Raw genomic sequence first — 27,843 nt, forward strand, 5'->3', positions numbered from 1 at the left:
TAGACTGTGCTTACAGTGATTGGTTGAGAGCTTAGCCACGCCTACTGTCTGGGCCTTAAAGGGTTGTGTCCCTAGCCAGGTCGGATCATTCCGGACTGGTCGGCCACTGTTAGCTCCTGCTAATAAAAGCCTTGGTTTGGATCAACAAGTCTTTGATTCTTTCGACAAGCTCTACACGGTCAAATACTCCACTAACTCTCTATTGGGCTTAGTGAATAAGTTGCAAGTGGTTAATCCACGTCTCTGGAATGGCATCCCAATGAAGGCTCGGGAGCTTCAAGCAGGAAAAGAATCAATTAAAATTTTTAAATTAGACATACATCATGTAACAGGCCCTTCTGGCCCACAAACCCATACCACCCAAATGCACCAATTAACCAACAAATCCCATACATTTTTAAAGGATGGGAGGAAACCCATGCAGATACAGGGAGAATGTACAAAATCCTTACAGACAGTGCCTGATTCAAATCCAGATTGCTGCTGCTCTAATAATGTTGCGCTAACTGTTGTGCCTCCGTAATTAATTGTAAAGAAGCTGCGGAAAAACCACACGAGGGATGCAGCCTTTTTGCTTTTATTTAAGCTCAAGAGGAAAAAAATTAAGCAAAAGAAATGCAAGCTAACCATTTTGATGCCCATCTACCGGACGTGTACTGGGAGACCTTACATGATTTGGAACCTCAAGGTTATGAGATTAACGTTGAGCTCCATGGCCAAATTGCCTTTACACACTGTGATCGTGTGTGTGTGTTTTCCAATTTGCAATTTCTGGGTGCTCCACTTGCCTCCCACATCCCAAAGACATTGACAGGATTGGTGCCTGTGGGGCCACATCCCAGCAGAGAGAAAGATTCAAACTTTTCTACAATAGGAAAGATAAAGCAGGAAAAGAGAATAGAACACAACAGCACAGTACAGGCCCTTTGGCCCTTGATGTGCTGAACCATATATTCCTTAAAAAAATGTACTCTATTTTTCTTCCATCCATATACCTGTCTAAGGGTCTTTTGAATGCCCCTAATGTTCCAGCCTCCACCTCCATCCCTGGCAAGGAATTCCAGGCACCCACAGATCTCTTTGTAAAAGCAAAAATACCCTTGATGTCTCCCCTAAACTTCCCTCACTTCACTTTGTATGTATGTCTTCTTGTGTTTCCTATTCCTGCCCTGGGAGAAAGGAGCTGGCTGTCCACCTTATCAATGCCTCTCATAATCTTTTAGACCTCTATTAAGTCTCCCTCATTCTTGTTTGCCTCAAAAAGAAAAGTCCATTGTCTCCTAAGACTTATTTTCCAATCCAAGCAACCTTCTGGTAAATCTCATCTGCATCCTCTCTATAGCTTCCATATCCTACCTATCATGAGGTGACCAGAGTGGAACACAATACTCTATCTGTGGTCTCACCAGAGATTTGTAGAATTACAACATGACTTCTTGACTCTTGAACTTAATCCCCCTATTAATGAAACCCAGCATCTCACTGACCTTCTTAACTATTCTATCCACCTGCACGGCGATGTTGAGGGAGGTATGGATTTGGATCTCAAGGACCCTCTGTTCATCCACACTCTTAAGTAACCAACCATTAACCCTGTATTCAACTTTCTGGTTTGTCCTTCCAAAATGCATCACCTCACACTTATCCAGATTGACTCCATCTGCCATTTTTCCACCAAACTCTGCATCCTTTCTATATCCTTTTGTAACCTATGACAACCTTCAGCATTATCCACAACTTCACTCTCTGCTTTCTATATACAAGCCAATTTTTTTATTCACACAGCCAAGGTTCCAGGGATCCCATGCCCCATGACTTTCTGGATGAGTCTCTCATGGAGGACCTTGTTCAATGCCTTACTAAAATCCATATAGTCCATATTTACCACCCTACCCTCATAAATTTGTTTTGTTACCTCCAGAAAAAACTTAATTAGGTTCGTGAGATATGACCTTCCCTTCTCAAAGCCATACTGACTATCCTTGAGACTTTCCAAATGCTCATAGATCCTATCCTTAAGAATCCTCTCCATTAGTTTACACACCACTGACGTAAGACTCAGGGGTCTATAATTCCCAGGATTCTCCCTATTATGTTTATTAAACAGGGGGGGGCTACATTTGCCATTCTCCAATCCTCCAGCAATCTCCCCTGTGGTCAAAGAGGACTCAAAGAGTATATCCACTGCCCCAGCTATCTCTTCTCTCACTTCCCACAGCAACCTGGTATATATTGTGTTTGGCCCTGGAGACTTAGCAATCTTAATGTTTTTAAGAAGATCCAACACTTCCTCTTCCTTAATCTCAACATTGGCCAGCACATAATCTATTCCGACCTCACCAGATCCATGAGGGAATCCACTAGTTATTGACCTCCAAGCAGAACACTTCCCCTTGCAGAAGAAAGAATCCAGTTTTATTCCACCTATTTAAATAAATGAATTATATTTCCTAGTTGTAACCATATGGCTCAAACTCTGCCAGCAGACAAAATCTAAAGGTTGTCCATGGAATTATGGATCAAATACACTCTGTCACCCAACCAATCATTTGACCTGGAAGAAAATTCAGGCCACAAACTCGAACAAAGGTTCAACTGAGGATAATGTGAATCACATTTCAAAGCTTTGAGGAAATTTTGACTTCAACTTATTGTTATCACAGGTGCCAAGATACAGTGAAAAGCACTATTTTGGTTCCATGAAAATGCTAGCAAAGGGTGGCCACACTCTGGTGCCATCTTACAAAGAAGAAAGAGGGGAGGAAAAGAAAAGGAACTCTCTTAAGAGGCACCAAATGGTTGACGATCTCACTGATGCTACTTGTTTCTGTTGTTCCCCCAAGCTTTAGCAAAGGCTGCAGAAGTTATTTTGGTGCATTTCTCATTAAACAAAATATACCCAGCAGCCAAAAGTTTTGGAAACCAATGTAGGCTGTTCTGTGTGGTCACAGGAGTGGGCTAGCTTGCAGTGGTCAGTACAATTCCCTGGTAAAGTTTAAATAAATTAAAATGTTAAATTTATTTTCATCATGGTAAAAGCTGATTCTAGCCACGCTGCCTACCAACCCATATGTTTTTGGAGGGTTGGGAAGAAACTGGTCCACCTGGGCAAAATTCATACAGCTCATGGGGAGACGTACAATCTCCTGACAGACAACACTGGATTCAAACCCGCGTCACAGATGCAGTAATAGCATTGTGCTAACCTTGGTAAATTTCCAGTGGCACCAAACAATCTCAATCCTGTGTTTCAGTCTGAAAAATAAATCAATTTTAAGCTGCAAATCTCTGGATGGGGAGAAAAAAAACAGGATCACACAATTGAATTTTTAGATTGTAGAGTTTCATGGACATAAGCTTGAAAATGAACTCCTCCTGAACCAGCACACTATAACAGCAGGAGCCTTATCACACAGTTAGTTTGATTTGCTGGAACTGATATGAGATGACAATATTAACAGAAGGTGGACGATGTGAAATCTGTTGTCCTGTGGATGTCTTAATTGTTTAATAAAATGACATTCCCTTTACCTTGCAGGGATTTACGTAGATTTTTGAGTAGTTAAATTCAAAGCACATTGCAATACCGTTGTAGTAAATCTCCTCTCAAGTGTCCTGATACACTGGGTGCCTCAATAACAAAGTGGTAGCAGCATTAGATTGAAAGAACTGCTGCTGGTCCAAAATTCCACTGATTGAGAGCAATCAAGACAGTCTGTCTTGCCAGAATTAACAGCCATCTTCCACCCCCCCACCCCTGCCAAGCCTCACTCTGTCCTCTACCCCATCTTCTGCTTTGACTGAATCTAACCATTGGTTTAAGAAGGAAGGCTCAACTTTAAGGCAACGGCTGCAGATGCAATAACTGAAGGCTCTCCTGTAAAGTAATGCACAAATTAATTAAACTTCAGCTGGGAATGATATTTATGGAACCTCAATTCACTGACCACTGTGCTCAGCTATGGAATTTAATCAGAGCAAATATGGGCTGTGTGATTTACACCACAGTTGATGGCTCATATTGTGCTCTTGATTATTTTTCACTACTTGCCTTTTACGTTCAACTTTCTGCAAATTATCTTCCAGCAGGAACAAAGAAGGGTTGCTATGCATTTCCTGTGTTGCATCTAACCCTTGAACATCACAACGACCGTCCAGTATCTACTTGCATAGTTTTGCCATCAGTTTCTCAGGTCTTCCGCTTTCCTTCTCCTTTGTAAATGTTGCCAAGCACCGATGCCCATATCTTTGAAACCTCCCTCCAGTTTTGTACATTTTTTTTTCCTTCTTGTATCTCTCTCACTCTCTAATTTCACGTGCTCACATTCGGCCAGATTTAAAAAGATACCTCTGGGTTTAGAGACTTAGAATCATGGTGAATAGGAATGGGAGAAGGCCATTCAGCCTTTCTGGAATGTTATGCCACATTCCATGGTCATGGATAATCATTTGCTTCATTGCATATTTCTGAATTCTTCTCTCCATTTTCATTGATCTGTTTGACATAAAGAAGTACATATATTTCTCTTTTTTTTTGTCATATCTATTTTAAATGGTTAACCCGATATTTTGAGACTGACTTCTAATTCTGGGCACAGTGAGGGGAGGCATTGTAGCCCTGTAAATCTGTATAAAAATGTTGTACATTTCAACAAGATCATCTCTTGATCCCGCTCTTCTTTAAAATTTGAGAGAATGTAGGCTCAGCCTGCTTCATCTCTGCTCACGACAACCACTCGTGCACTCCACTCATCCAGAAATAAATCTGGTAAATCCTCACTGGACTATTTCTGCTGAAAAGGATACACTTCCTGAAGTAGGGAGATAATATTCCAGGTAGGGTCTCACCAGAGAATTCTATAATTTCAGTAAGATGTCTCTACTCGTGCTCAAAACCTCTTGTAATATTGACCAATACAACATTTGCCTTCCTAATTTTTTCTGAACTGAATGTTCAAAAGTTCCTTTTATTGTCACATAATAATACATTAAAAATGTAATGTACATGATATCATTTAACTTTTGCCTGCCATAAGGAAAACAAAGAGTCGCCATGAGCATTGCCCAGAACCCCTAGCATTAGGTGAAAGAGATACTGAGTGTTAGTGGATTTTCCTCCAGCATTCCAGTAGCCTCTACACTTGCAGACTCCAGTTCAAACCATTAGCAACTTGAGCTCCAGGTCCAAACCTCTGATGCATTCAGGAAGTCTTCAACATCTGATGCCCTTGGGAAGCCCTTCTTGCCCTCAGCATCCTTTCAAATCAGCTCCTGTCTGAGCGGCAACATTCCAATTTGCCTTTTGCTGCAACCAATGCCATTTCATTGACTCCACACAAAACCTCTGGAATACCTGGACAGCAAGGACATGTATATCAGGATGCCCTTTATTGACTACAGTTCCACATTGAAACATCTGGGTCAAGAAACCCACTGTGCAGTTGGATCCTGGATTTCCTCATTTCCAGTCTCCAATCAGTCCAATTACAGAAAAATAAATATTCATTAATAAATAATGAGCAAAGTAGGAGTCCTTAAATGAGTCTCTGAATGAGTGTTGTTCAGAGATCTGAAGGTTGAGGGATAGCAACTTTTTCTGAATGTAGAAGATGAGTCTTGTGGCAGCTGCACTTCTTTATCTGATGACAGCAGCAAGAACAGAGCATGTCCTGGGTGATGTGGATCCTTGAGGATAGCTGCTGCTCTTCAACAGCAGTTTTCCATATGGATGTTTTCGATGGTGGGGAGAATTTTGCTTGTGATGTACTGGATTGTGTCCACTACATTTTTAGAGCTTCTGGTCAGAGGTATCACCTCCATTGGCTGTTGTGCAGCCAGTCACCACACCTTCCACTGGAAGTTTGCCAAGATTTCTAATATCACACCGAACCTATGCAAACTCCTGAGGAAGTAGAGGTGCCGATATGCTTTCTTCACAATGGCAGTAGTACGACGAGTCCAGAAAAGTTCCTCTAAGATGGTGCTGACCAGGAATTTAATTTTGCTCACCTTCTCCACCTCTGATCTCCCAGTGATCACTGGATCACACCATCTCTGGTTTTCCTTTCCTAAAGTCTGCACTCAGCTCCATGATCTTGGTGACATTGAGTGAGAGGTTGTTGTTAGTACACCATTTAACCAGGTTTTTAATCTCCCTCCTGTATGCTGACTTAACCCCCCCCACCAACCTTTTTATACAACCTGCCACAGTGGAGGCAAGTAATTAGCAGAGAGAGCATGTACTATTCCACCAAGAACATTGACTTTTCCGGTTTCTGGTAACCTGCTCTCCTTTCCCCCTGTCTTCTTTCCCTCAGCTTTTCACCCCCTCCCTCTCTATTCACCTAGCCACCCCTCCTTCCCTTTCTTGCTGCTGTGCCACCCCTTCTCCACCTATTACCTCCTGTCTTTGCGACCACACCTCCCCCTTACCTTTTCATTTGGATGCCTGCTGACATTTTTCCAAACCTTGCTGAAGGGCTCAAGCCAGAAACATTGGTTATGTATCTTTATCTTTGCTATATAAAAGATACTGTTTGACCTGATGAGATTCTCCAGCATTGTGTTTCTACTACTATGGTGGTATGGTCAGCAAATTTGTAATTGGTGTTGTTCTAACACCAAGCCACGCATTCATAGGTGTATAGTGAGGAGAGAAGGGGGCTTAATATGAAACTCTGGTGCTCTGGTGATTGTGGAGGAGATGTTCTTGCTAATCCACCATGATTGAGTTCTGGAGGTGAGGAAATCAAAGATCCAATTGCACAGTATATGACCAGTCACCAGGGGTACAGTGCTACCAGAGCACCGGCACCTCAGGGGGCAGCTCCAGGCACCTCATTGTTGCCGTTTTTGGTGAGCAACAGCACCTAAAAAAATAAGCACTACACCCCTGCAGTCACATCCTCTCCACGTCCCCTTGAAGCTTCTGCACGTTCTCCTCACAACTCACACTATCACCCTGTATCATCAGGAATATTAAAATGCAACATTAAAATCCCTCATCAGGATCAGTGTTGTGGTGTGAGATTTAAACCTGCTTTGTGGAGTTTCTGGAAGAGGAAATGTGAAGGAAAGGCCTCAGAGTTTCATTATTTGCATGGCTGATGGATTGTAATTCCATATGAGTAGCAGGCTACATCTTTGCAATACTTCCCTCATAAAGGTACATCGAGCAATGAATCGTCATATGTACAATCATTTGTGCATGAGACCAGAACCACACTCTAGATATAACTTTCTTTTCACCTTGTGTATCAAATGTACTTTCTTTTTCAAAAATCTAACCACCAGTTTTTGCAGAGATGATAAATAGATGTATGTGAGCGACTTGGAAGACTGAAGCCAGAAATCTTCTGTTGCTTTTCTTTCCGCAGATCTGTATGTATTGTCTTGCTAGTTCCCTCAGCCTTCACTGTTGCCTTGCTGGAGAATAGATGTTAAGGTTCAGAACGTTTTGTATGATGCTAAGTATGGTGAGGTCTGGGTGGAAAGAGGGAAATGTTTACTTTTCACAACTATTTGGGTTTCATAGAAGATGGTGGTATTGTCCTGGAAAATGGATGGAGCCAGCCAAATGTGTTGGAGTGGGTTGGATAACCTCTGTGTTGCACTGCATTATAGTAAGTAAAACAAGAGAGCAAAGGAGAAGGCCTTCAGGGTAGGAAAGAGCAAAGAAGAACTTCATTGCATTACAGTACCAGGTTGGGCATCATCAGGTGTGGCTAAATCTAATAGACACCCTTTGGGGACCAAGTTGACTTGCTTCCACTCTTTTGTTTGTGGGCTCTGAGGTTGGAAGTATAGATTCTTCCACTGGTTGGGAAAGTGGGTGGCTGAGGTGGGGCAAGTGAGTGACTAATTTGTGAGGTGGTGCACCTCTTTTTCTGACTTCTGGGTGCTCCCAACGCAAGAACCTGATGTCCTTGAAATCAAAATGCTTCTTCCCAACTCTGAGTATTCACAGCATATCAGAATTTATTGTCATGAACACGTTATGAAATTTGTTGCTTTACAGCAGCGTCACAGAGCAAATATTTATATAAAAACCCCTTACAAAATAAATAAAAATAGTGCGAGAAAAAGAAAAAAATCAGAGCAGTGTCTATGGTTCATTGATTATTCAGGAATCTGTTGGCAGAGGGGAAGAAGCTGTCCTTGTGCCACTGAGTGCTCATCTTCAGGCTCCTGTACCTTTGTCCCGATGGTAACAGAGAGAAGAAGGCTCTGGGTGGTGGGGGTCCTTGAGGATAGGCAAGATACACAGGCAAGAGGAATTCCAAAGAATTTGGAGATGTTGCATTACTTAAAGGAAATGTGTACATCGCCAAATCCTTTCCTCTTTCTGTGATGGAGCTTATACAAGACTGTAAGTTTAGAAGGGCCATCACTGATATCTTCACACTGATGCAGACACTCCTCAGCTTCTTGATCAAGACATCAGAGTGGAAGGTGGTAGCCTGAACTCAGCCCATTACATTGCTAACAAAATAGCACAGCTAGTAGAGCCGCTGCCTCAGAGCACCAGTAACTGATGGACGAAGCTCACCTCCACTTCGCCTTTGTGAAGTTTGCATGTATTCCTTCTGTCTGCATGGGTCTCCTTCCACATCCCAAAGACATGCAGGTCAGCAGTTTATTTGGTTGCATTGATTTAAATTTAAAAATCAAAAAAAATATTTACAACATGGTGGAAGCCAATTCGGGCCATTGAGATCCATCCTGCCTAATTAACCTCCAGCCCCATATGTTATGGCGGTCAGGAAGAATCAAAAGCACCAGGGTAAACACATGCAGGTCACACACAGGGAGAACATACAAACTCCTTATAGACAATGCCAGATTCGAGCCCGGGTCGCTAACGCTCTTATAGACAATAGACAATAGGAGCTGGAGTAGGCCCTTCGGCCCGTCAAGTCAGCACCGCCATTTTACAGATCATGGCTGATCACTACCATCAGTACCCCTTTCCAGCCTTATCCCCATAACCCTTAACTCCTTTGCCCACTAGAGTCTTATCTAACTCTCTTTTGAACATAATCAGCGAATCTGCCTCTACCACCCTCTGTGGCAGAGCATTCCACAGATTCACACTTCTCTGGGTAAAAAAATGTTTTCTCATCTCCGTCCTAAAGGGCCTACCCTGTATTCTTAAACTATGCCCTCTAGTCCTCGTCTCCACCATCATTGGGAACAAGTAATCCGACTTCACCCTGTCTATCCCCCTGATAATTTTGTACACCTCAATCATGTCCCCCCTCATCCTTCTAAACTCCATCAGATACAAGTCCAGTTTTTCTAGCCTTTCAGCATATGTCAACCCCGCCATCCCTGGAACTAACCTTGTAAATCTGCGCTGCACACCCTCTATAGCTAGTATGTCCTTCCTCAAAATTGGAGACCAAAACTGGACGCAATACTCCAGGTGGGGTCTCACCAGGGCCCTGTACAACTGCAGAAGGGCGTCATCGCGCTAAACATTAATTTAGTAACTGGTTGACTTGGGTGGGGGGGAGAGGGGTGGTGGCAGCTGCTGAGAAGGTGGGAAGAATTTTAAAAATAGGATTAATATAGGATGATCAGTGCAGGCTTGGTGAGCTGAAGGGCTTATTCCTACACTATACGTGACTTCAATTCAATTAATAAAGAGATCAACAATCTCCCAATCCTTGGATCCAAGGATGTATGTTCCATTTGGTAGGTTGAACAGTAAATTCCTGTTTGGCCAGCCAAAAAATCTATAAACACAAGTTCAAATCCCACCACTGCCACTGGGAAACCTATTCCGGTTAAACAAGTAAATTTGCTTTGCTGTTGTCAATTTTCTGCTGCAGTAGAAGTCACTGAATGTCACAGGGCGATGTTTATCCAGCATTCTTATTGAGAGGAAATCATTTTGCAAGCTGCTAATCGAGTCTGGGGGATTTATCCCATCTTGTACTGTATATTTACATATTCTGAATGCTTAACTGGGCAGTGAATCAGAATGGCTTCTCAGAGTTAATAAGAGAACGGTAGGTTGTGGAATTCAGTACAGTCTGTGCCATGGAGTCTTTTCCACTGCTTTTGTTTGAATGCACAAAGCAATCACTGTCTTCTTTGATTTGAAGAATACAACTATGGTAGAATTTCATTATAAGACTGTCTTGAATCAAAAGCCTCCAATGTCATTGTGTATAAATTAAGCCTTGAAACTATGGTATTTATCCGACATAATGGGCCTTATTTTCTACATTGCCTTGTTACTATTGGTCTCTTGGCTTGGCTTCGCGGACGAAGATTTATAGAGGGGGTAAAAGTCCACGTCAGCTGCAGGCTCGTTTGTGGCTGACAAGTCCGATGCGGGACAGGCAGACACGGTTGCAGCGGTTGCAGGGGAAAATTGGTGGGTTGGGATTGGGTGTTGGGTTTTTCCTCCTTTGTCTTTTGTCAGTGAGGTGGGCTCTGCGGTCTTCTTCAAAGGAGGTTGCTGCCCGCCAAACTGTGAGGCGCCAAGATGCACGGTTTGAGGCGAGATCAGCCCACTGGCGGTAGAGCACTAGTTATTGCATAATCCTGTACTTCAGTGACTTTTTAATCTAACGCTTTCTAACTGGGTAATATACCCGTTCAAAGGTGACAGCAGTGTTTCTGGAAAGGATTAACAATTGATGCAATGTTAATTCTTGCAACAAAACGAAGAGTTGAATCCATAAGATGTGTAAATGGAACATTTGTGGAACCAATCAGTAAACCTGCAATTATACTCAGGCTGAGATCAAACATGCAGTTTGGCCGAAAGAATGAGAAAAGGCTAAAACTGGGAAATAGAAAGTACAGGTCAGTTGAGCTCTGGCCAAAAATGGAATAAAATGAGTGCTGGTCTCAGACTAAGCACATGTTGTTTTCCTTGTATGTTGAATAAAAGATTTTTGGAAAACCTTGGAAACATTTTCAAAAAAATTTTAGATATGCAGGACAGTAACAGACCATTTCACCCCACGAGTCCATGCCACCCAATTAACCTGGACCCCCGACGTGTTTCAAATGGAAGGAGGAAACTTGAGCCCCTGGGGAAAACCCATGCAGACACGGGGAGAATGTACAAACTCCTTACAGACAGTGTGGAATTTGAACCCCAGTCCCAAACACTGGCGCTGTAAAGGTGTTGCGCTAACCACTACACCAACCGTACCACCTTATTATTGCAATAATTCATTAATTAATATGCTTTCTGAGTTTACAAGCAGAATGAAATTTTAAAGCAATGTAGGGGAAATAATATGTTAAAGACACCAAATTGCATTTAGTAGTGTTATGGAAAATAAATGTTTAATATGTTTTGAATGATATTCCTCTGGCTGCATTCTGATCTTAAATAGGAAGCAACAGACTGAGTTGTGGATTCTTCTTCTTTGGCTTGGCTTCGCGGACGAAGATTTATGGAGGGGTAAAGTCCACGTCAGCTGCAGGCTCGTTGCGGGACAGGCAGACACGGTTGCAGTGGTTGCAAGGGAAAATTGGTGGGTTGGGTGTTGGGATTTTCCTCCTTTGTCTTTTGACAGTGAGGTGGGCTCTGCGGTCTTCTTCAAAGGAGGTTGCTGCCCGCCGAACTGTGAGGCGCCAAGATGCACGGTTTGAGGTGAGATCAGCCCACTGGCGGTGGTCAATGTGGCAGGCACCAAGAGCTTTCTTTAGGCAGTCCTTGTACCTCTTCTTTGGTGCACCTCTGTCTCAGTGGTCAGTGGAGAGCTCGCCATATAACACGATCTTAGGAAGGCGATGGTCCTCCATTCTGGAGACGTGACCTACCCAGCGCAGTTGGATCTTTAGCAGCGTGGATTCGATGCTGTCGGCCTCTGCCATCTCGAGTTCTTCGATGTTGGTGATGAAGTCGCTCCAATCTCATTAAATAATCACCCATTAGAATTGTCCATTAGCAGTTTCTAGACTTAAGTCAGAAGAACAACGTCAATTCATCCAAATACTAAGTTGAGATAAAACCCCCATGACTCTCCTGGTTAATAGTCAAATTAGGCCACTTTGTGCTATTTAACTTAAAGTGACGCCCTGTTAATGAATCGTACATTAGAAGTGGAATCATCTTGAATACTGAACTGGTTTTACGTAATATTTGCAGGTGATGTTTGAATGAAAATGCTTTTGGATGCAAGGCTATCTACTCTTTTTTTAATCGTGGCATCAAAGAATGAATTCAGACTTTCCAATTCATATGGAAGAAAGAATATTCATTGGTTTTTCACAAATCATAAAATGACTCTAAATGTGCTTTTCTCATTATGGTGAGCAGCCTTGACCAGCATACAGCTTCAGGATAGCTCATTGTTCTGCTTTTGCAATGTGGCACAGCTGCCCAACACACTGCATGAAATAAATATCTGAATATTAAATGTAATGGGCATTAGGTGAGAAATTCAGATGCTTACCACTTTTATTTCAGTGTTGAAGCGTTCTCCTATGTCTAGAGTGGATTGCAATTGCTTCTGAGACACATTTTTCCTTTTCGTGAATTTCATTTGTGCTCATGACAAGGTTTTGGGTCTAACCCACGTCTCATGTCATTGCTCCTTCAGTGGATTACCAGACAAACGGATCCCTACAACTCTGATCATTTTTTATCATTGGGTACCCTCAGAGCAGCTACATTTTAATAGCCTTGTATTAGTCCATCCTCGTGCCTGTTCACATTTTCCACCTCGCCTCCATACCCAGGAACTGGCTCATTGAATCCAAAGGGAAGAGGAAGACCTAATATGCATGTTTTTCTCAATTCCAACTCTGCTTCTTCAGATTTCTTCACTGAATGTTCTTCGAATCGGTCTGAACTATAACCCCCACCTCAGAAACAGGTCCCACTTCTACTAATTTGGCAAGTGCCTGAAAAAAAAGGTGCAGAGCCCTTCTTTCTCTGTGAACAAGGATCCTCACGTCTCCCTGCTCTCTTCCAGCTCCGAGGCAACAGCCTGAACATCCTGACTGCCTCTCCCAAGATGCTACTGCCTCCAGCCGGTGGCCGTCTACTGTCAGGCACTCCGCTCTCCATTCACCACCAGATCCAGCTCCTCCAGCAACAGCTCCAGCAGCAGCAACAACAGACCCAGGTTGCTGTAGCCCAGGTGAGAAAGGGGACTGTCTGCTCAAGGTCTCTTAGCTGCAGTAAACTGAGGCGGGGGAGTTGGGGTTGGGAGCACTAGACACCAGCAAGAACCGGTCACTCATTTCAGACAAATAGTACCATGGGTTCAATAGACTCAATGGCCTTTGATTGAATTGTGATCTGCTTACTATGTGTAGTGAGGTTGGGCACTAGGGACTGAATTTAAGTTGTCACATTCCAGTATTGTTCAAAACTATGCATGGTCCAATAAAACCTCAGAATGGATTATTCTGTCTCTCTGTGCTCTGGCTACCTTTAAAGGGCAAAACCAAGGAGCTTTTTGTATATGTTCTGCCAGAATGTAAGGTGTCACGGAGGGATGGGAGCTAACCTTGACAATGTTAATTAATAATCCTATTTTTCTAACACTTTGACTTCATGTGCCTACTTTGTGCACACGTTAGCCAAGGTGTTAATCATCTAAAGTGTTCAAAACTTGGTGATGGGACTTATATAACAAACCCCGCTCCTGAACATTGATGGGGAACCAGTGTGTCAGACGTGCAATGACAGAAATCTCCAACTTGCATGGGCACAGCTCATATCCAGTGGGCAACCACACACATTTTATTGATGTTGGCATAGAAATGTGCTGAGAGGACAATGAAAGCATGATCCCTGCAACATATCCTTGATCCTCCAACCCTCTCCTCGATCCTCCAACCTCTCTCCATCCCCCGACCCTCTCCCCACCCCCCTGACCTCACCATTCCCCCGAGCCTCACCCCATTCTCCAAACCCTCTTCCCCATCACCCGTCCCTATCAACTCTCTCCCTATCACCCCATTCCCCAACCCACTCCCCATTGCCCCAACCTCTCCCATCCCCTGACCCTCTGCATCCCCCAAAACTCTTCCCATCTCCCTGAATTTCCCCCCCAACTATGCCATTTCTCCCCCTCATCCACTTGCCTCTCCAGGCCCCCGATTCTCTTGCTACCACTCCTCCATTTCTTCCCTGCCTATACTCTCTTTTGTTCACCCATTAAAATCTGTGCTGTCCAATTCCACCCAATTTACCTCCCAACCCCATACTTTGTGGAGGGTGGGATGAATCTGGAAGACACCCACACAGATCATGGGGAGAAGGTACAAAGTCCTGAACCACTGTGCCAGATTCAAGCCTGGGTCACTGGCACTGTTACAGAGTTGTCCTAACTGCTACACTAACTGTACTGCTTTGGCCTCCCTCCCCACATCCAGACTGGTCATTGCACCCACGTTCGCCCCTCTCATGCTAACTATCCTTAATCATCCCTTGGTTGCCAAATACTTGTATACCAAATCTGTCAGAACACGCTCCAATAATTGACCTACTACTGATGTCAGGGTGTAATTTCCTGGTTTACTTTTGGGGCCTTCTTTAAACAATGGAACAATATGAGCTACCCTCCAATCCTTAGGCTCCTCATCCGTGGCTAAGGATGTTTAAAATATTTCTGCCAGGGCCCCTGCAATTTCTAAATAGTCTCCATCAAGGTCTGAGGAAATATCATGTCAGGCCCAGGGGATTTATCTACCTTTATTTGCTGTAAGGCAGCAAGCACCTCCTCCTCTTTGTGCTCTATACCACTACTGCTTGTTTCACTTCCTTACTTATCCACTATGCCAATTTCTTGAGTAAATACTGATACAAAAATATATTTTAAGATCTACCCATCTCTTGAGACTCCACACATAGATGACTACTCTGATCTTCTATGGGACCAGTTTTTTTTTCCTTTACTATCCTTTAACTCTTAATATGTTTGTAAAACCCCTTGTGGTTTACCTTCACATTATCTGCCAAAGCAACTTCATGTCTTTTTGCCTTCCTGATTTCCTTCTTAATTATTTTCTTACATTTTCTAAACTCTTTTGTCCTTGTTGCCTATACCTGCCATACACCTCTCTCTTCCTCTTAACCAGATCACTAATATCCCTTGAAAACCAAGGTCCCCTTTCCCTGTTAACTTTGCCTTTAATCCTGACAGGAACCTGCAAACTCTCCACTCTCCAAATGTCACCTTCCACTTACTGAACACATCCTTTCCAGAAAGCAACTTATCCCAGTCCACTCTTCCTAGCTCCTTTCTCATTTCCATAAAATTGGCCTTTCTCCAATTTAGAATCTCAACTCGAGGATCAGACTTATCCTTATCTATAATTAACTTGAAACTAATTACATTATGGTCACTGGACCCAAAATATTTGCCTACACATACTTCTGTTACCTGACCTGTCTGGTTCCCTTATAGGAGATCCAATATTGCACTCGCTCAAGTTGGTACCTCTTTATATTGATTTAGAAAACTTTCCTGAACACATTTGACAAACTCCAAGCCATCCAGCCCTTTTACAGAATGGGAGACCCAGTCAATATGTGGAAAGTTAAAATCTGTGCCTATCAAAACTTTCTATTTCTTACATCGTTCTGCTATCTCTTTACAGATTTGATCTTTCAATTCTCTCTGGCTATTAGGTGGTCTATAATACAACCCTATCAGTGTGGTCACACCTTTCCTGTTTCTCAGCTCCACCCATATGGCCTCTGTAGATGAGTCCACAGGGCTATCCTGACTAAGCACAGCTGTGATATCTTTACTGACTTGCAATGCCACTCCTCCCTCTTTTATCCCTCTCCCTTTCATCCCTGTCCCTCTTATCGCATCTGAAACAATGGAACCCCAAAGCAATGAGCTGCAGGTCCTGCCCCTCCTGCAACCAAGTCTCACTAATAGCAATAATGTTGTAATCCCACATGCCAATCCACACCCTAAGATCATCTGCCTTTCTGACAATACTCCTTGCATTGAAAAAAATACACCTGAGAACATTTCTATCCTGTACAAACCTTTGCTTTCTGTCTATACATGCACTCCTTACATAACCCTTATCCTCCTTCACCTCACTATCTGCTCTAGCACTCTAGTTCCCACCCCCTGAAAATTTAGTTTAAACACCTTGCCCCTCCCCACCCCACCCCTCCCCCGCACCCCCAGAGCAGCACTAGCAAACCTACCCGCAAGGATGTTATTCCCCTCCAGTTCAGGTGCAATTTGTCCTGTTGGAACGAGTCCCACATTCCCTGGAACAGAGCCCAATTGTCCAGAAACCTGAAGCCCTCCCTCCTGCACCATCTCATTAGCCACGTATTTAGCTGCATTAACGTCTATTTCTAGCCTCATTTGCACGTGGCAGGAGCAGCACTCCTGAAATCGCAACCCTGGAGGACCTGTCCTTCAACTTTACACCTAACTTCCTAGCCTCTCTTTTCAGGACATCCTCATCCTTCTTACCCATGTCATTGGTCCCTACATGGACCACGACATCTGGCTGAGAATACGGAGAACTCAATCTGAGATATCGTGGATCCTGGCACCAGGGAGGCAACAGACCATCTGTGAATCTCGATCTCTTCCACAGAACCTCTTATCTGTCCCCCTAACCATCGAATCCCCTATCACTACTGCTCTCCTCTTTCACTCCTTCCTTTCTGAGCTGAGGGTCCAGACTCTGTGCCAGAGGGGTGACCACTACAACTTATCCCCATGAACAATATCCAAAACAGTCCATTTATTGTTGATGGGAACAGTCACAGGGGTGCTCTGCTCTCTCTGTCTATTCCCCTTCCCTCTCCTGACAGTCAGCCAGCTACCTGCCTCCTGACTCTTAAGGGTGACTGTCTCCCTGAAGCTCGTCTCTATCACTGCCTCTGCCTCCCGAGTGATCCGAAGTTCATCCAGCTCCAGTTCCCTAACACGGTTTGTCAGGAGCTGCAGCTAGATGCACCTTTTGCAGGTGTAGTCATCAGGGACAATTGTGCTTTCCCAGATTTCCCACATCCTGTAATCGGAGCATTCCACTGCCCTAGTGGACTCTATTACCTACTCCTAATTTAATTAAAGGATCTTACTGGGCCATATCCTGGGGTTTTTTTACTCACCCTTATCAGAAAGACTGCAGTGGTTCAAGAAGTTGGCTCACCACCACTTCCTTCAGAGAAATTAAGGTATGGCAATAAATGATGGTCTTGCCAACGATGCTGTTATTCCAAAAGTCGAATGGAAATTGTGTATACATTGTTGGAATTTTACTGGTGCTTTTTGTTGTAATCTCCCTAAATATAGTAAAGTTAAGAGTGCAATGTGAGAAATGAGCACCTGGGAATTAATGAAATGGCTGTGATCATGTATAAATTGAACATTTTTCTTTTGTAGTTGAAGTAGTAACTTTATCAGAGTTTTTTTTTGGACAATTAAACTGCTGCTGCTAATTAGATCAATATTCTTCAGCGCAGCATCTTTTGGGAGATACAATGGTGCTGAAGCCATGATTGTAAAATACACAGCAGTGAGCCATGAACAACTTTCATTTACATTGTATGTTTAATTTCATAAAATATCTCTTGGGAGTTTTACTAAATTGGAAAATAAACTAGACTGCTTTCTGCCTTCAGTCCCTGGTTTGTGTTGGAAGGTTATGCTTTCCATTTAATCCTCCAGTCGAAGTATTCTGTTTGCTGGTTTTCTAGTTTCCACATGAACTGACTCCTACTCTTTGGGGACTCATAGCATAATTTCACTGAAAATTCCACAATAATTGTCAAAATATTCTGCAAATTATTTCACTGATGAGTCAGAGGTTCTACTTGCAACAGGAAAACTCTAATAAGCTTTTCCAGTTTGACCACTAAAGTGAGAAAATATAAATAATTTTAGAAGTAATCAGAATTTATTGTCATGAACAAGCCATGAAATTTGGTGTTTGCAACAGCAATGAAAATATTCTTATCATAATCATGACATTACTATATAAAAAAATAATATTGCACTAAAAGGAAGTTCGTTATTTTTTTCAGGAATCTGATGTCAGTGGGGAAGAAGCTGTCCTTGTGCCATTGAGGCTCCTGTACCATTTTCCTGATGGTAGTAGAGTGAAGGGGGCAGGCCTGGGTGGTGGGGTCTTTGAGGATAGAGCTCTAAGGCACCTCCTCATGTAGATGTCCTCGATGGAGTGAAGTCTGGTGCCTGTGATGTCGCAGACTGAGTTAACAACCCTCTGGAGTGAAGTGCCAGTTGATGAAATAGACAAAGACGATGTGGTCAAACAATAATCATGGCTTTTTTTAGCAGAAACTCATGGTACAATAATGAAAGACAATAGGTGCATATACAGTTATATCCAAGGGGAGTGTCCTTATCAGTAGAGATAATGCACAGCCAATGTTAGTACAGCAAGGCTCGCCAGAGGGGGGAGACAGGCAGCTTGGCAGACATTCACCACTGTCTCCCCCAGCAGAAGAAGGGTTAAAGTCAAAAGGACAGCTCCTAGGAAAGACTGAAGCAAGCGATACATGGATACCATGTTTGACCTTGAGATACTCTTAACGCCCAAAATACATAGTATCTAGCAAGCAATCAAAATATAATGAGATGTCTTATGAATATGTCAGCCTATCAGGTTGTTTACGAATTCTGGTGCTTCGTCTCAAAACAGGTGGCTCCTTTGCAACCTTGGGAACTGGTACAGGTAGTGTGGGAAGGAATGACTTCTGGACCTGCTCCAAAATTGTCAGCGTGAGGCAGTGGAGCCTCAGCATGGCCATCTGAAAGCTGACTTGGGATCACAGGCTGGGGGGCTGAGTCCAACCTCTCAGGCTCACTCTGAGTAGGGGTGTGAGGAAGGGGTGAACCAGGCAAGGACAAATCTCTTAGGGGTACAGTGTCAGTACTCCCGTCTGGGAATTTAACATAAGCGTAGTTGGGGTTAGTATGCAGTAGCTGAACTGGTTGGACGAGGGGGTCTGTTTTACGTGCCTGAGTGTGGGTTTTCAGCAACATGGTTCCAAGCTCAGTTGAACAGGCTGCCCAGTCCATCAAAGTTCCTGATTTCCTAGGAAAGGCAGACATATGTTCATGAGGTGTTTGATTTGTTGCAGTCCACAATAAAGACCGAATAGAATGTAGAGCCTCAGGCAGCACCTCCTGCCACCTGGTTACAGGGTAACCATGTGTTTTTAAAGCAAGATTAACAGTCTTCCAGACTGTAACATTAGCCCTTTCAACCTGCCCATTGCCCTGCGGGTTTTAGCTCGTGGTACGGCTGGTGGCAATCCCCTTTCATAGCAGGGCTCACCGCAGTTCAGCGCTCATGAATGCTGAGTCTCAAACGGTATGAATGTAATTGGGAAAACCAAAAATGCTGAAAATTCTGTCAAGTGACTTAATGACAGACGCTGACGAGATGTCAGGGCAGGGTATCGCAAAGGGAAACCTGGAATATTCATCAATCACAGTAAGGAAATATACATTTTTGTTGTTGGAAGATATCGGACCTTTAAAATCTAAGCTAATCCTCTCAAAAGGTCAGGTTGCCTTGATGAGAGTGGCCTCTGGAGCTTTGAAGTATTGTGGTTTACATTCTGCGCAAACAGGACAGCTTTTAGTCAGTTTCCTGACTTCTTCCAGAGAGTAAGGAAGGTTGTTACCCCTTAAGTAGAGGAAGAATCTCGTGACTCCTGGGTGGCACAGTCTGCTTTAGATCTCTTTTAGCCCCTCCAGCTGAGCACCAGCAGCAGATTGTGACAATGCCTCAGATGGATCATTTAACCTGCCCTCTCTGTACGGATCTCATAATTATAAGTTGAGAGTTCTATTCTCCAGCGTGCCATCTTATCGTTCTTGATTTTACTTTTGTGTTTAGTACTGAACATGTAGGCTACAGATTTCTGATCAGTGACAAGAGTAAATTTTCTGCCAGCTCGAAAGTGCCTCCAGTAGTGAACAGCTTCAATAATAGCCTTAGCCTGGGCTTCTTTTTCAATGGCAGGATGTTTAAGTTCAGGTCCACGTAATGTGCGGGAGAAGAATGCCACAGGTCTGCCCTTTTGATTAAGGGTTCCTGCCAAGGCAAAATCTGAGGCATCAGTTTCCACTTGGAATGGGACATCCTCGTCAATGGACGAGAGTGCAGCTTTGGCAATATCAGCTTTAATTCTCTCGAAAGCCTTCAAGGCCATTGGAGAGAGAGGAAAAGATTTTGTGTCAAACAGAGGGCATGCCTTTGTGGCGTAGTCCCGAACCCATTTGCAGTAGTAGGAAAAGAATCCCATGCGCCTTTTAAGGGCTTTTGCTGAGCTTGGGGGTGGTAACTTCTTAAGGGAGCCCATTCTTTCCGGGTCGGGGTGGATTTCACCCTTGTGGACAATGTAGCCCAGAATGGGTAGCTCTGTCACGTTGAACACACATTTGCCCTCATTAAATGTAAGGTTGAGTTCCTTAGCTGTTGCTAAAAATTTCTTTAAGTTGTTGTCGTGCTCAGCCTGTGTTTTCCCACAGATAGTGACATTATCCAGATAGGGAAACGTACCCTGTAACTCATATGTCCTAACAATCTTATCCATTTCCCTCTGACACACCATTAGTGACTCCAAAAGATACCCTTTTAAACTGGTATAACCCCCCCATCAGCCTCAAAGGCTGTATAGGGTCATTCCTTTTTTTTAATTGGGATTTGGTGGTAAGCTGCTTTGAGGTCGATAGTGGAGTACGCTTTGAATTGCGCTATCTGATTAACCATTTCATTGATGCGTGGCAGGGGGTAGGCATCCAGGTTAGTGTAACGGTTGATTGTATGGCTGTAGTCAATAGCCAATCATTTCTTAGTGTGATTTTTCACAATTACCACCTAGGCTCGCCACAGATTCTTACTGGGTTCAATTACTCCCTCTTTAAGCAATCTCTGGATCTCAGCTTTGATAAACTCCCGATCCTCTTTGCTGTAAGAACGGATTTTAGTGGCAATTGGCCGACACTCGGGGGATAAATCACTGAAAAGGGAGGGAGCTTTGATCTTTAATGTGGACAGTCCGCAGTAACTAGCCTTGGTAAGTGTAGGTAGTGACCCAACAAAATTTAACACTACATTGTTCATCTGAGATTGAATATCTAACCCCAGTACCACAGGGGCGCAGAGCTTTGGCATAATAAAGAGCCACACATTAGCCAGGCAATGTTCCTGCAAATTTCAAGAAACTTTACACGTGTCCCATACAGTTTTTGCAAGTTCATTACAAGCCATCGATATCTTTCGGTTCGCTGGATATCTCCACAAATTTATGGCTCTAGCAACTCTCTCGTGGATGTACCTGTCAGCACTCCCAGAGTCTATTAGACAATCAAGAGTCTCACCATTCACATCCCCCTTCAAGGTCAACCGTTCCAGTCCATAACATTCCCCAAGCTTTGGAGTCAATTGAGCTATCACAGGGGATCTCACCTCGCCGTCACTTGAAGTTGATTCAGCCTGCTCGTCTGAAGATTCACCCTTTTCACAGTTGTCGTCCATTCCTTTAGTTCCAGGATGCATTTTCTTGGTGTTTCTCTTCTTCTTATCAGTGGGAGTACTTTTCACCTTACACGCTTTAGCAAAGTGGCTGAGTTTCCCACAATAGCTGCAGGTAGCAAATCGAGCCAGGCACTTCTGTCTGGGGTACCAGCTCTTATCACAGAAGTCGCATTTTTCAGGAGTTTGCCTTTTTCTTTCTTTTGGGGTTCCAGCACTCCTGGATGTTTCCTTTTCAGTTTCTAGCATTTCACTGGACCGCAAGGCACTTCTCAGTGTTTTGGCTAGAGTGACTGCCCGGTCGTAGGTTAAGGGCTCTGTCTCCAGCAGCCTCTGTTGGATGTAACTGGAGTCAATCCCGTTAACAAAAGCATCCAGCTTCAAGGCAATGCGGTGTTGTTGCACATTGACTGCCCTGACATCACATTCGTTGCCAATGAGTTGAGGGCCAGTGCATAGGCAGCATCACTTTCCCCGGGTTTCTGGTATCTAGTCAGCAACTGGCATCGAGCGAGCACCACATTCCGTGGCCCTGCATAGTAAGCAGTCAGATGTTCCCGGGCTATAGCCAGAGTGGTAGCTCCTTGCGTTACGGTGAAAGGGACCTCACCCAGCAGAGAGTTCAGGTGGCCTCACTGTATCGCCTCATCGACCACGTTGTTTCGAGCCATGTAGTAATCGAAACAAGCAATCCAGTGGTTGAAAATTTCTCTGGTCCTTGGGGCAGATTGGTCGATTATCAGCTGCTCTGGCTTGAGTGCTGCATCCATTTCTGCTAATAAAATTGAAGTGCCATTTGATGAATTAGACAAAGACAATGTGGTCAAACAATAATCATGGCTTTTATTAGCAGAAACTCATGATACCATAATGAAAGACAATAGGTGCATACACAGTTATATCCAAGGGGAGTGTCCTTAACAGTAGAGATAATGCACAGCCAATGTTAATACAGCAAGGCTCGCCAGTGGGGAGACAGGCAGCTTGGCAGACATTCACCACATGGAGTTTATTCTTGTCCTGAGAGTTGGTGCCTCCTTACCAGGCAGTGATGCAACCAGCCAGAATGCTCTCCATGGTACACCTGTAGAAGTTTAAGAGAGTCTTCGGTGACATACCAAATCCTCTCAGACATCTCACAAAGTAAAGCCACTGATGAGCCTTCTTTGTGATTGCATCAACGTGGAGGCTCCAGGACAGATCCTCGGAGATGTTGACCCTCTGCACTACTGAGCCCTCAATGAAGACTGGGCCATTTTGAATGAAGTATTAAAATTCTGAATGAAGTATCAAAAAAATTAAAAGAACTCAGTAGAACAGTTTTTTTTTGGTATATGTGTGCAGGTTACCTTTGAGAAGCAGCTTTTAGTCATTTTATGACATTTGATGGAGCATACAAAGGTGCTTGAGAAGTTGGAAGGTCCTGCAATGCTCGTGGGAAGTAAAAGACAATCAAGGTTTTGCACCTGAGCATTTTGTCAGGAATGTAGAAAATATCAGATGCCTGAATAAAAAGGTGGGGTGAAGAGGGTAGAGGAGGGAGAAAGCAGAAGCAGGAGGTGCACAGACTAACAGGTAAGAGATAACAAATGGATACTCAATACTTATTGTGACCAGATACTGTGGTCTAAGAGTTATTGCCTTCAGTGAAGGATATTCTGTTTGAAATATCCCCTTTTTCTGACTGACCATGCTGGCAGTGGCACAAGGCAATGGATAAACTCAGATAGGATAGATATAGAGAAGCCACTTCCACTGATGGACTGAATGAAGAACATATTTCTCAAAATTAGAGCCAAGCTGATTAGAAGGAAGGATGAGATGCCACACAAACTGTAACAGAAATTGAATACCCTAAAAGGCTAAATTCTGGGTCAGTGTGAGCTTTCAAGTTGGTGATTGACGAGCTTTTATTGGGAAGGTGTATAAAGTGACACTGATTTGTCATGGTAAATGGGATTGCGCCACATGATTGATGCTGTGGTCGGGAGGCTTGAGGAGCTGCTGGTACTTAGTTCCTGGAAAAGAATAGGAGAGAAATCTAAACTGACAGTACCAAGGAAGTCCATGGTGGATTATAATTGTGGATCATGCTGATACACTAAATACATAAAATTTAGAATCAATTTAGGGTTGATATCTTCAAGCATTGCCATCTCACAATTCTTTGACTTTGCCAGGACAGGGTAGCTGCTGTAAAACAACGTTGATCCAAATCCTAGAGCTGATAACTGGTAGCTTTCCACCACCAACTTTGACCATTGAGTACACAAGGTACCCATGAAAATCAATTCTATTTAATAAGCGTGAAATCTGTGTTTGAACACTTTGCTGGTTTTAAATGTGAATTAGGGTGCATGCCTGTGCAACTCAAAGACCTGCCTCTGTAGTTCCACTTGCCTCTGCGCCCCACCCCCCCCCACCATCTCTGTGGTCCTGCCTGCCTCTACAGTCCCATTCCCCCCCCCCCCCACACTTCTGCAGTCCCTCTTGCCTCTGCGGTCCCTCCTATCTCTGTGGTGTTTCCCCAGCCTCTGCGGTTCCACCAGCCTCTCTGGTCCTGCCTGCAAGCATCATCTGTTTACTGGGACACACTCCGTTTCAGACAAAGTAACAAGCAAAAAATTAACTGCAATTTTTATTTTGATTGAGTGTCTCTCATTATCTTTGCCAGTTGTGAAGGAAGAGTGTTTATTATTTGTTTAAAGCTTTTACTTGGCTCACCTTGGTGCTTTTTCTGCCAAAATAATATTGTGTGGTTAAATTAGCTCTAATATGTCCCTGCTGCTATTTATCCAAAAGTCTTCCAGTAATGTAGTCTGTCTGGTATTATTACACATGATTGGGACTTGGGGCTTTGATCTAAATTTAATGATGGTTAAATTAAAGTGATGGCAAAAAGTGCTGTTGTCATGGAGAAAAGCACTACGACACAAAACATTGCATTTCCAATGATTGCAGTTCGGAAGCTGAATATTTTATGTTGTTGACCTTTTATTCAATGGCTACTTTACAGTTTTCTCACTGATGCTGAAAGCAGTTCCTCTTCCAGAAGACTATCTCATGCCAAAGACATTCTGATCCCTTAGGCATTGGTGGTCTCACATGTACTAATATCCCTCGAGTCCATTGTCTTAGTGAATCCAGATGGAACTTGCTGTCTCTTTGAAGGGCTGCACCTTCCCCACTGCTCTCTGCATGCAGGGCTTTGGATATTGATGGTTTTATACCTTTGCCAAAACATTTGTTATGTAGGACATGACATTCTGTTTGAAATGTTAACTGGTAATGATTTTTAGTATTGTAATTTAACTACATCTTAGTCGAGAATGACCTTCTTCCACTTCTGCTCTGATGGTATGAGGTAGATTGGGCTGCCAGAAGAGGTGATGGGATTAGATAAAATTACTATGTTTCAAGTGCATTCAGAAGGACACTCAAATAGACAAGGTATGGAAGGATACAGCCTGAATGTGGACAATGGCTTTAACCAAGATGGCAAAAAGGTTGGCATGGTTGTGGTGGCCTGATGGGCCTGTTTCTGTGCTGTTCATCTCTATGACAGATACATTATCTGCCGTATCAACCATAGGTGGAACTTCATGGTAAGGTTGGGTGTGTTGAATCATGGGTTCTTTCCACTGTCTGCAATTGGTAGTCTTATCAGGAAAATAAAACTGTTTGGTGCCTTCCCAAGAACTTCCCTGATGGTTAGATCTGGTTTTGAGGATTTCCACAAGACAGTGATGGTTAGGATGTCTTCACCTAGAGTCAGAACTTGGATTCCATCCATGAACAGGAACAATGGACATGATTTTCTTCATTTGGAAACTAAAAAAAAAAGCAAAGGGAACAGTATCGACCAGGGCACCTGACCTCTTTTGATCACACAATGTCCTTCAACTAAGAGGGACTATGGAGGATTCTTCTCAAATTTGGTGGGTCTCAAAAATGTCTCAGCACCCTCCATTTACTCTGCAATGACATCCTCATCAACAGATCAAGCACAAATGAAATCCCAGTGTCATCGGGGTCAAGAAAGGTTGAGTCATCAGTTTCCAGTTTTGCTCACTGCAGGATTTGACATCACCTCCAATATTCTCCCCAACAATGAGTATTGATAAAACTGAAGCCAATGGGCATCATGGGGAATGTTCTCTGATGAATGGAGGCATAATCTACACAAAGGAAGATGGTATAGTTGTGGAAATCAATCATCTCTTCTCCAGGATATCACTGCAGAAGTTCTTCAGGGGTGTATCCTCTACACAACCATCTTCAACCACATAATCAAGTTCCTTCCTTCAACTACAAGGTCAGAACTGCAGATGTGCAATGTTCAATTCTGTCCATACCAAGGGCATTGTGAGTAAAAACACAATGCTGGACAAACTCAGCAGGTCAAACAGTGTCTTTTATATAGCAAATGTAAAAATACATAACTGACATTTAAGGCTTAAGTCCTTTGTTAAGGTATGGAATAATGTTGGTAGGGGGAGGCATGGTCACCAAGGGAGGAGGTAATAGGTGGAGAAAAGAGGGAAGGGACAGCAGCAAGCAAGGGGAGGAGGGATGTCTGGGTGGGGGGAGGAGGAGACCTGGAAGGGGGGAGGAGGAGACCTGGAAGGGGAAAGGTAGGTGGGAGGGAAGGGGGAAGAGGAGAGCAGGTTAGTAGAAACTGGAAAAATTGATGTTCACGTGTCTGGATGGAGAGTACCCAGACAGAAAATTGTGTTGTTCCACCAATTTGTAGGTTGTCCTGGTGGGATAGTACATAAGGCTTTGGACAGACATGTAAGTATGGGAGTGTGACACAGAACTGAAATGATTGGCTACTGGGAGTTCTCTGTCACTGGTAAGCTAATGGAAAGTATTCTTAGATATATATATATATACACACACACACACATATATAAGCATCTAGAGACAGGGTCTGATCAGGAAAGCCCAACATGGGTTTGTCGGGGGAATGTCATGTTTGACAAATCTTGTTGAATTTTTTGAGGAGATAACTAGGAAGGTTGATGAGGGTAGAGCAGTAGATGTTGTCTATATGTATTTCAGTAAGGCCTTCGATAAGGTTCCATATGGAAGGTTGGTAAGGAAGGTTCTGGCGCTAGGTATTAATTTTGAGATAGTCAAATGGGTTCAACAGTGGCTAGAAGGTAGATGCCAAAGAGTCATGGTGGGTAACTGTCTGTCAGGATGGAAGCCAGTAACAAGCGGTGTGCCTCAGGGATTGGTATTGGGTCCCTTGTTATTTGTCATTTACATTAATGATTTGGATGATAGAGTGATAAACTGGATTAGTAAATATGCAGATGATAGAAAGGTAGGGGGAGTTGTGGATAGTGAAGAAGGTTTTCGGAAATTGCAGAAGGATTTAGACTGCTTAGAAGAGTGGGCTGAAAGGTGGCAGATGCAGTTTAATAGTGATAAGTGTGAAGTGCTTCATTTTGGGAAGAATAACCAAAAATGACATATGCAGTGAAGGGGAGGACATTGAAGAATGCAGGAGAACAGAAAGATCTAGGAATAATGGTTCATTGTTCTTTGAAGGTGGAATCTCATAGATATCATGGTGAAGCAAGTTTTTAGTATGCTGGTCTTTATAAATCAAAGTATAGAATATAGGTTGAGGGGGGGATTTGATAGAGGTAGGGATAGATAGAATAGATGTGAATAGGCTCAAGCAAGAGGTCACAGGTTAAGAGTTAGGGGGAAAAAGTTTAGAAGTAACATGAGAGGGAACTTCTTCACTCAGAGAGAGGTATGATCTTCTGGAAGAGGCGATCGCAGCAAAGTCAATTTTGTCACTTAAGGAAAAGTTGGATAGGTATATGGATCAGGGGGATTGGAGAGTTTTGGGCAAAGTGCAGGTAGGTAGGACTAGAGGAGATCATTTAGATCAATATGGACTAGAGGGGCTGAGATGGCCTGTTTCCATTCTGTAATTGTTATATGGAGTGAAGGTGCTCAGTGAAGCAATCTCCCAGTCTGCACCCAATCTCTCCAATATAAAGGTCACAAAGGGAGCATCGGAAACAGTAAATCAATCCTGCGGATACATAAGTTATGTTGCTTTACTTGAAAGTCCTATGTGGTCAGCTGTGGAGAAAAGTGTGGCACCTCCTATGACCACAGGGGATGATGACGGGGGGGGGGATAATTGGTGCGGCGGGGGGTGGGGGGGGAATGAGTGCACAAGGGAGTGATGGAGGGAGTGTCCTTCTACATAAAGGGCACTGTTTGACTTGCTGAGTTTCTCTAGCAATGTATTTTTACTTCAGTCACTGTATCTACAGATTTTTGTCTTTTGCCTTTTGGAGCACTGTGAGCAGTTTTGTGTTCCTCATTTAAGAA

General features: G+C 43.4%; 1 protein-coding gene across 1 annotated transcript in view; it reads left to right on the forward strand.

Moving 5' to 3' along the window:
• The window catches only part of LOC138763516 (carboxyl-terminal PDZ ligand of neuronal nitric oxide synthase protein-like), a 458,344-nt gene that overhangs the window by 411,501 nt on the left and 19,000 nt on the right, over nucleotides 1–27,843 (forward strand). The window contains exon 9 of the mRNA XM_069937810.1: nucleotides 12,948–13,115. Coding sequence (XP_069793911.1) covers nucleotides 12,948–13,115 — 168 coding nt within the window. The remainder of the gene's footprint in view (nucleotides 1–12,947; nucleotides 13,116–27,843) is intronic.

This window comes from Narcine bancroftii, chromosome 5, assembly GCF_036971445.1.
Source record: "Narcine bancroftii isolate sNarBan1 chromosome 5, sNarBan1.hap1, whole genome shotgun sequence".
In the NCBI taxonomy this organism is placed as follows: domain Eukaryota; kingdom Metazoa; phylum Chordata; class Chondrichthyes; order Torpediniformes; family Narcinidae; genus Narcine; species Narcine bancroftii.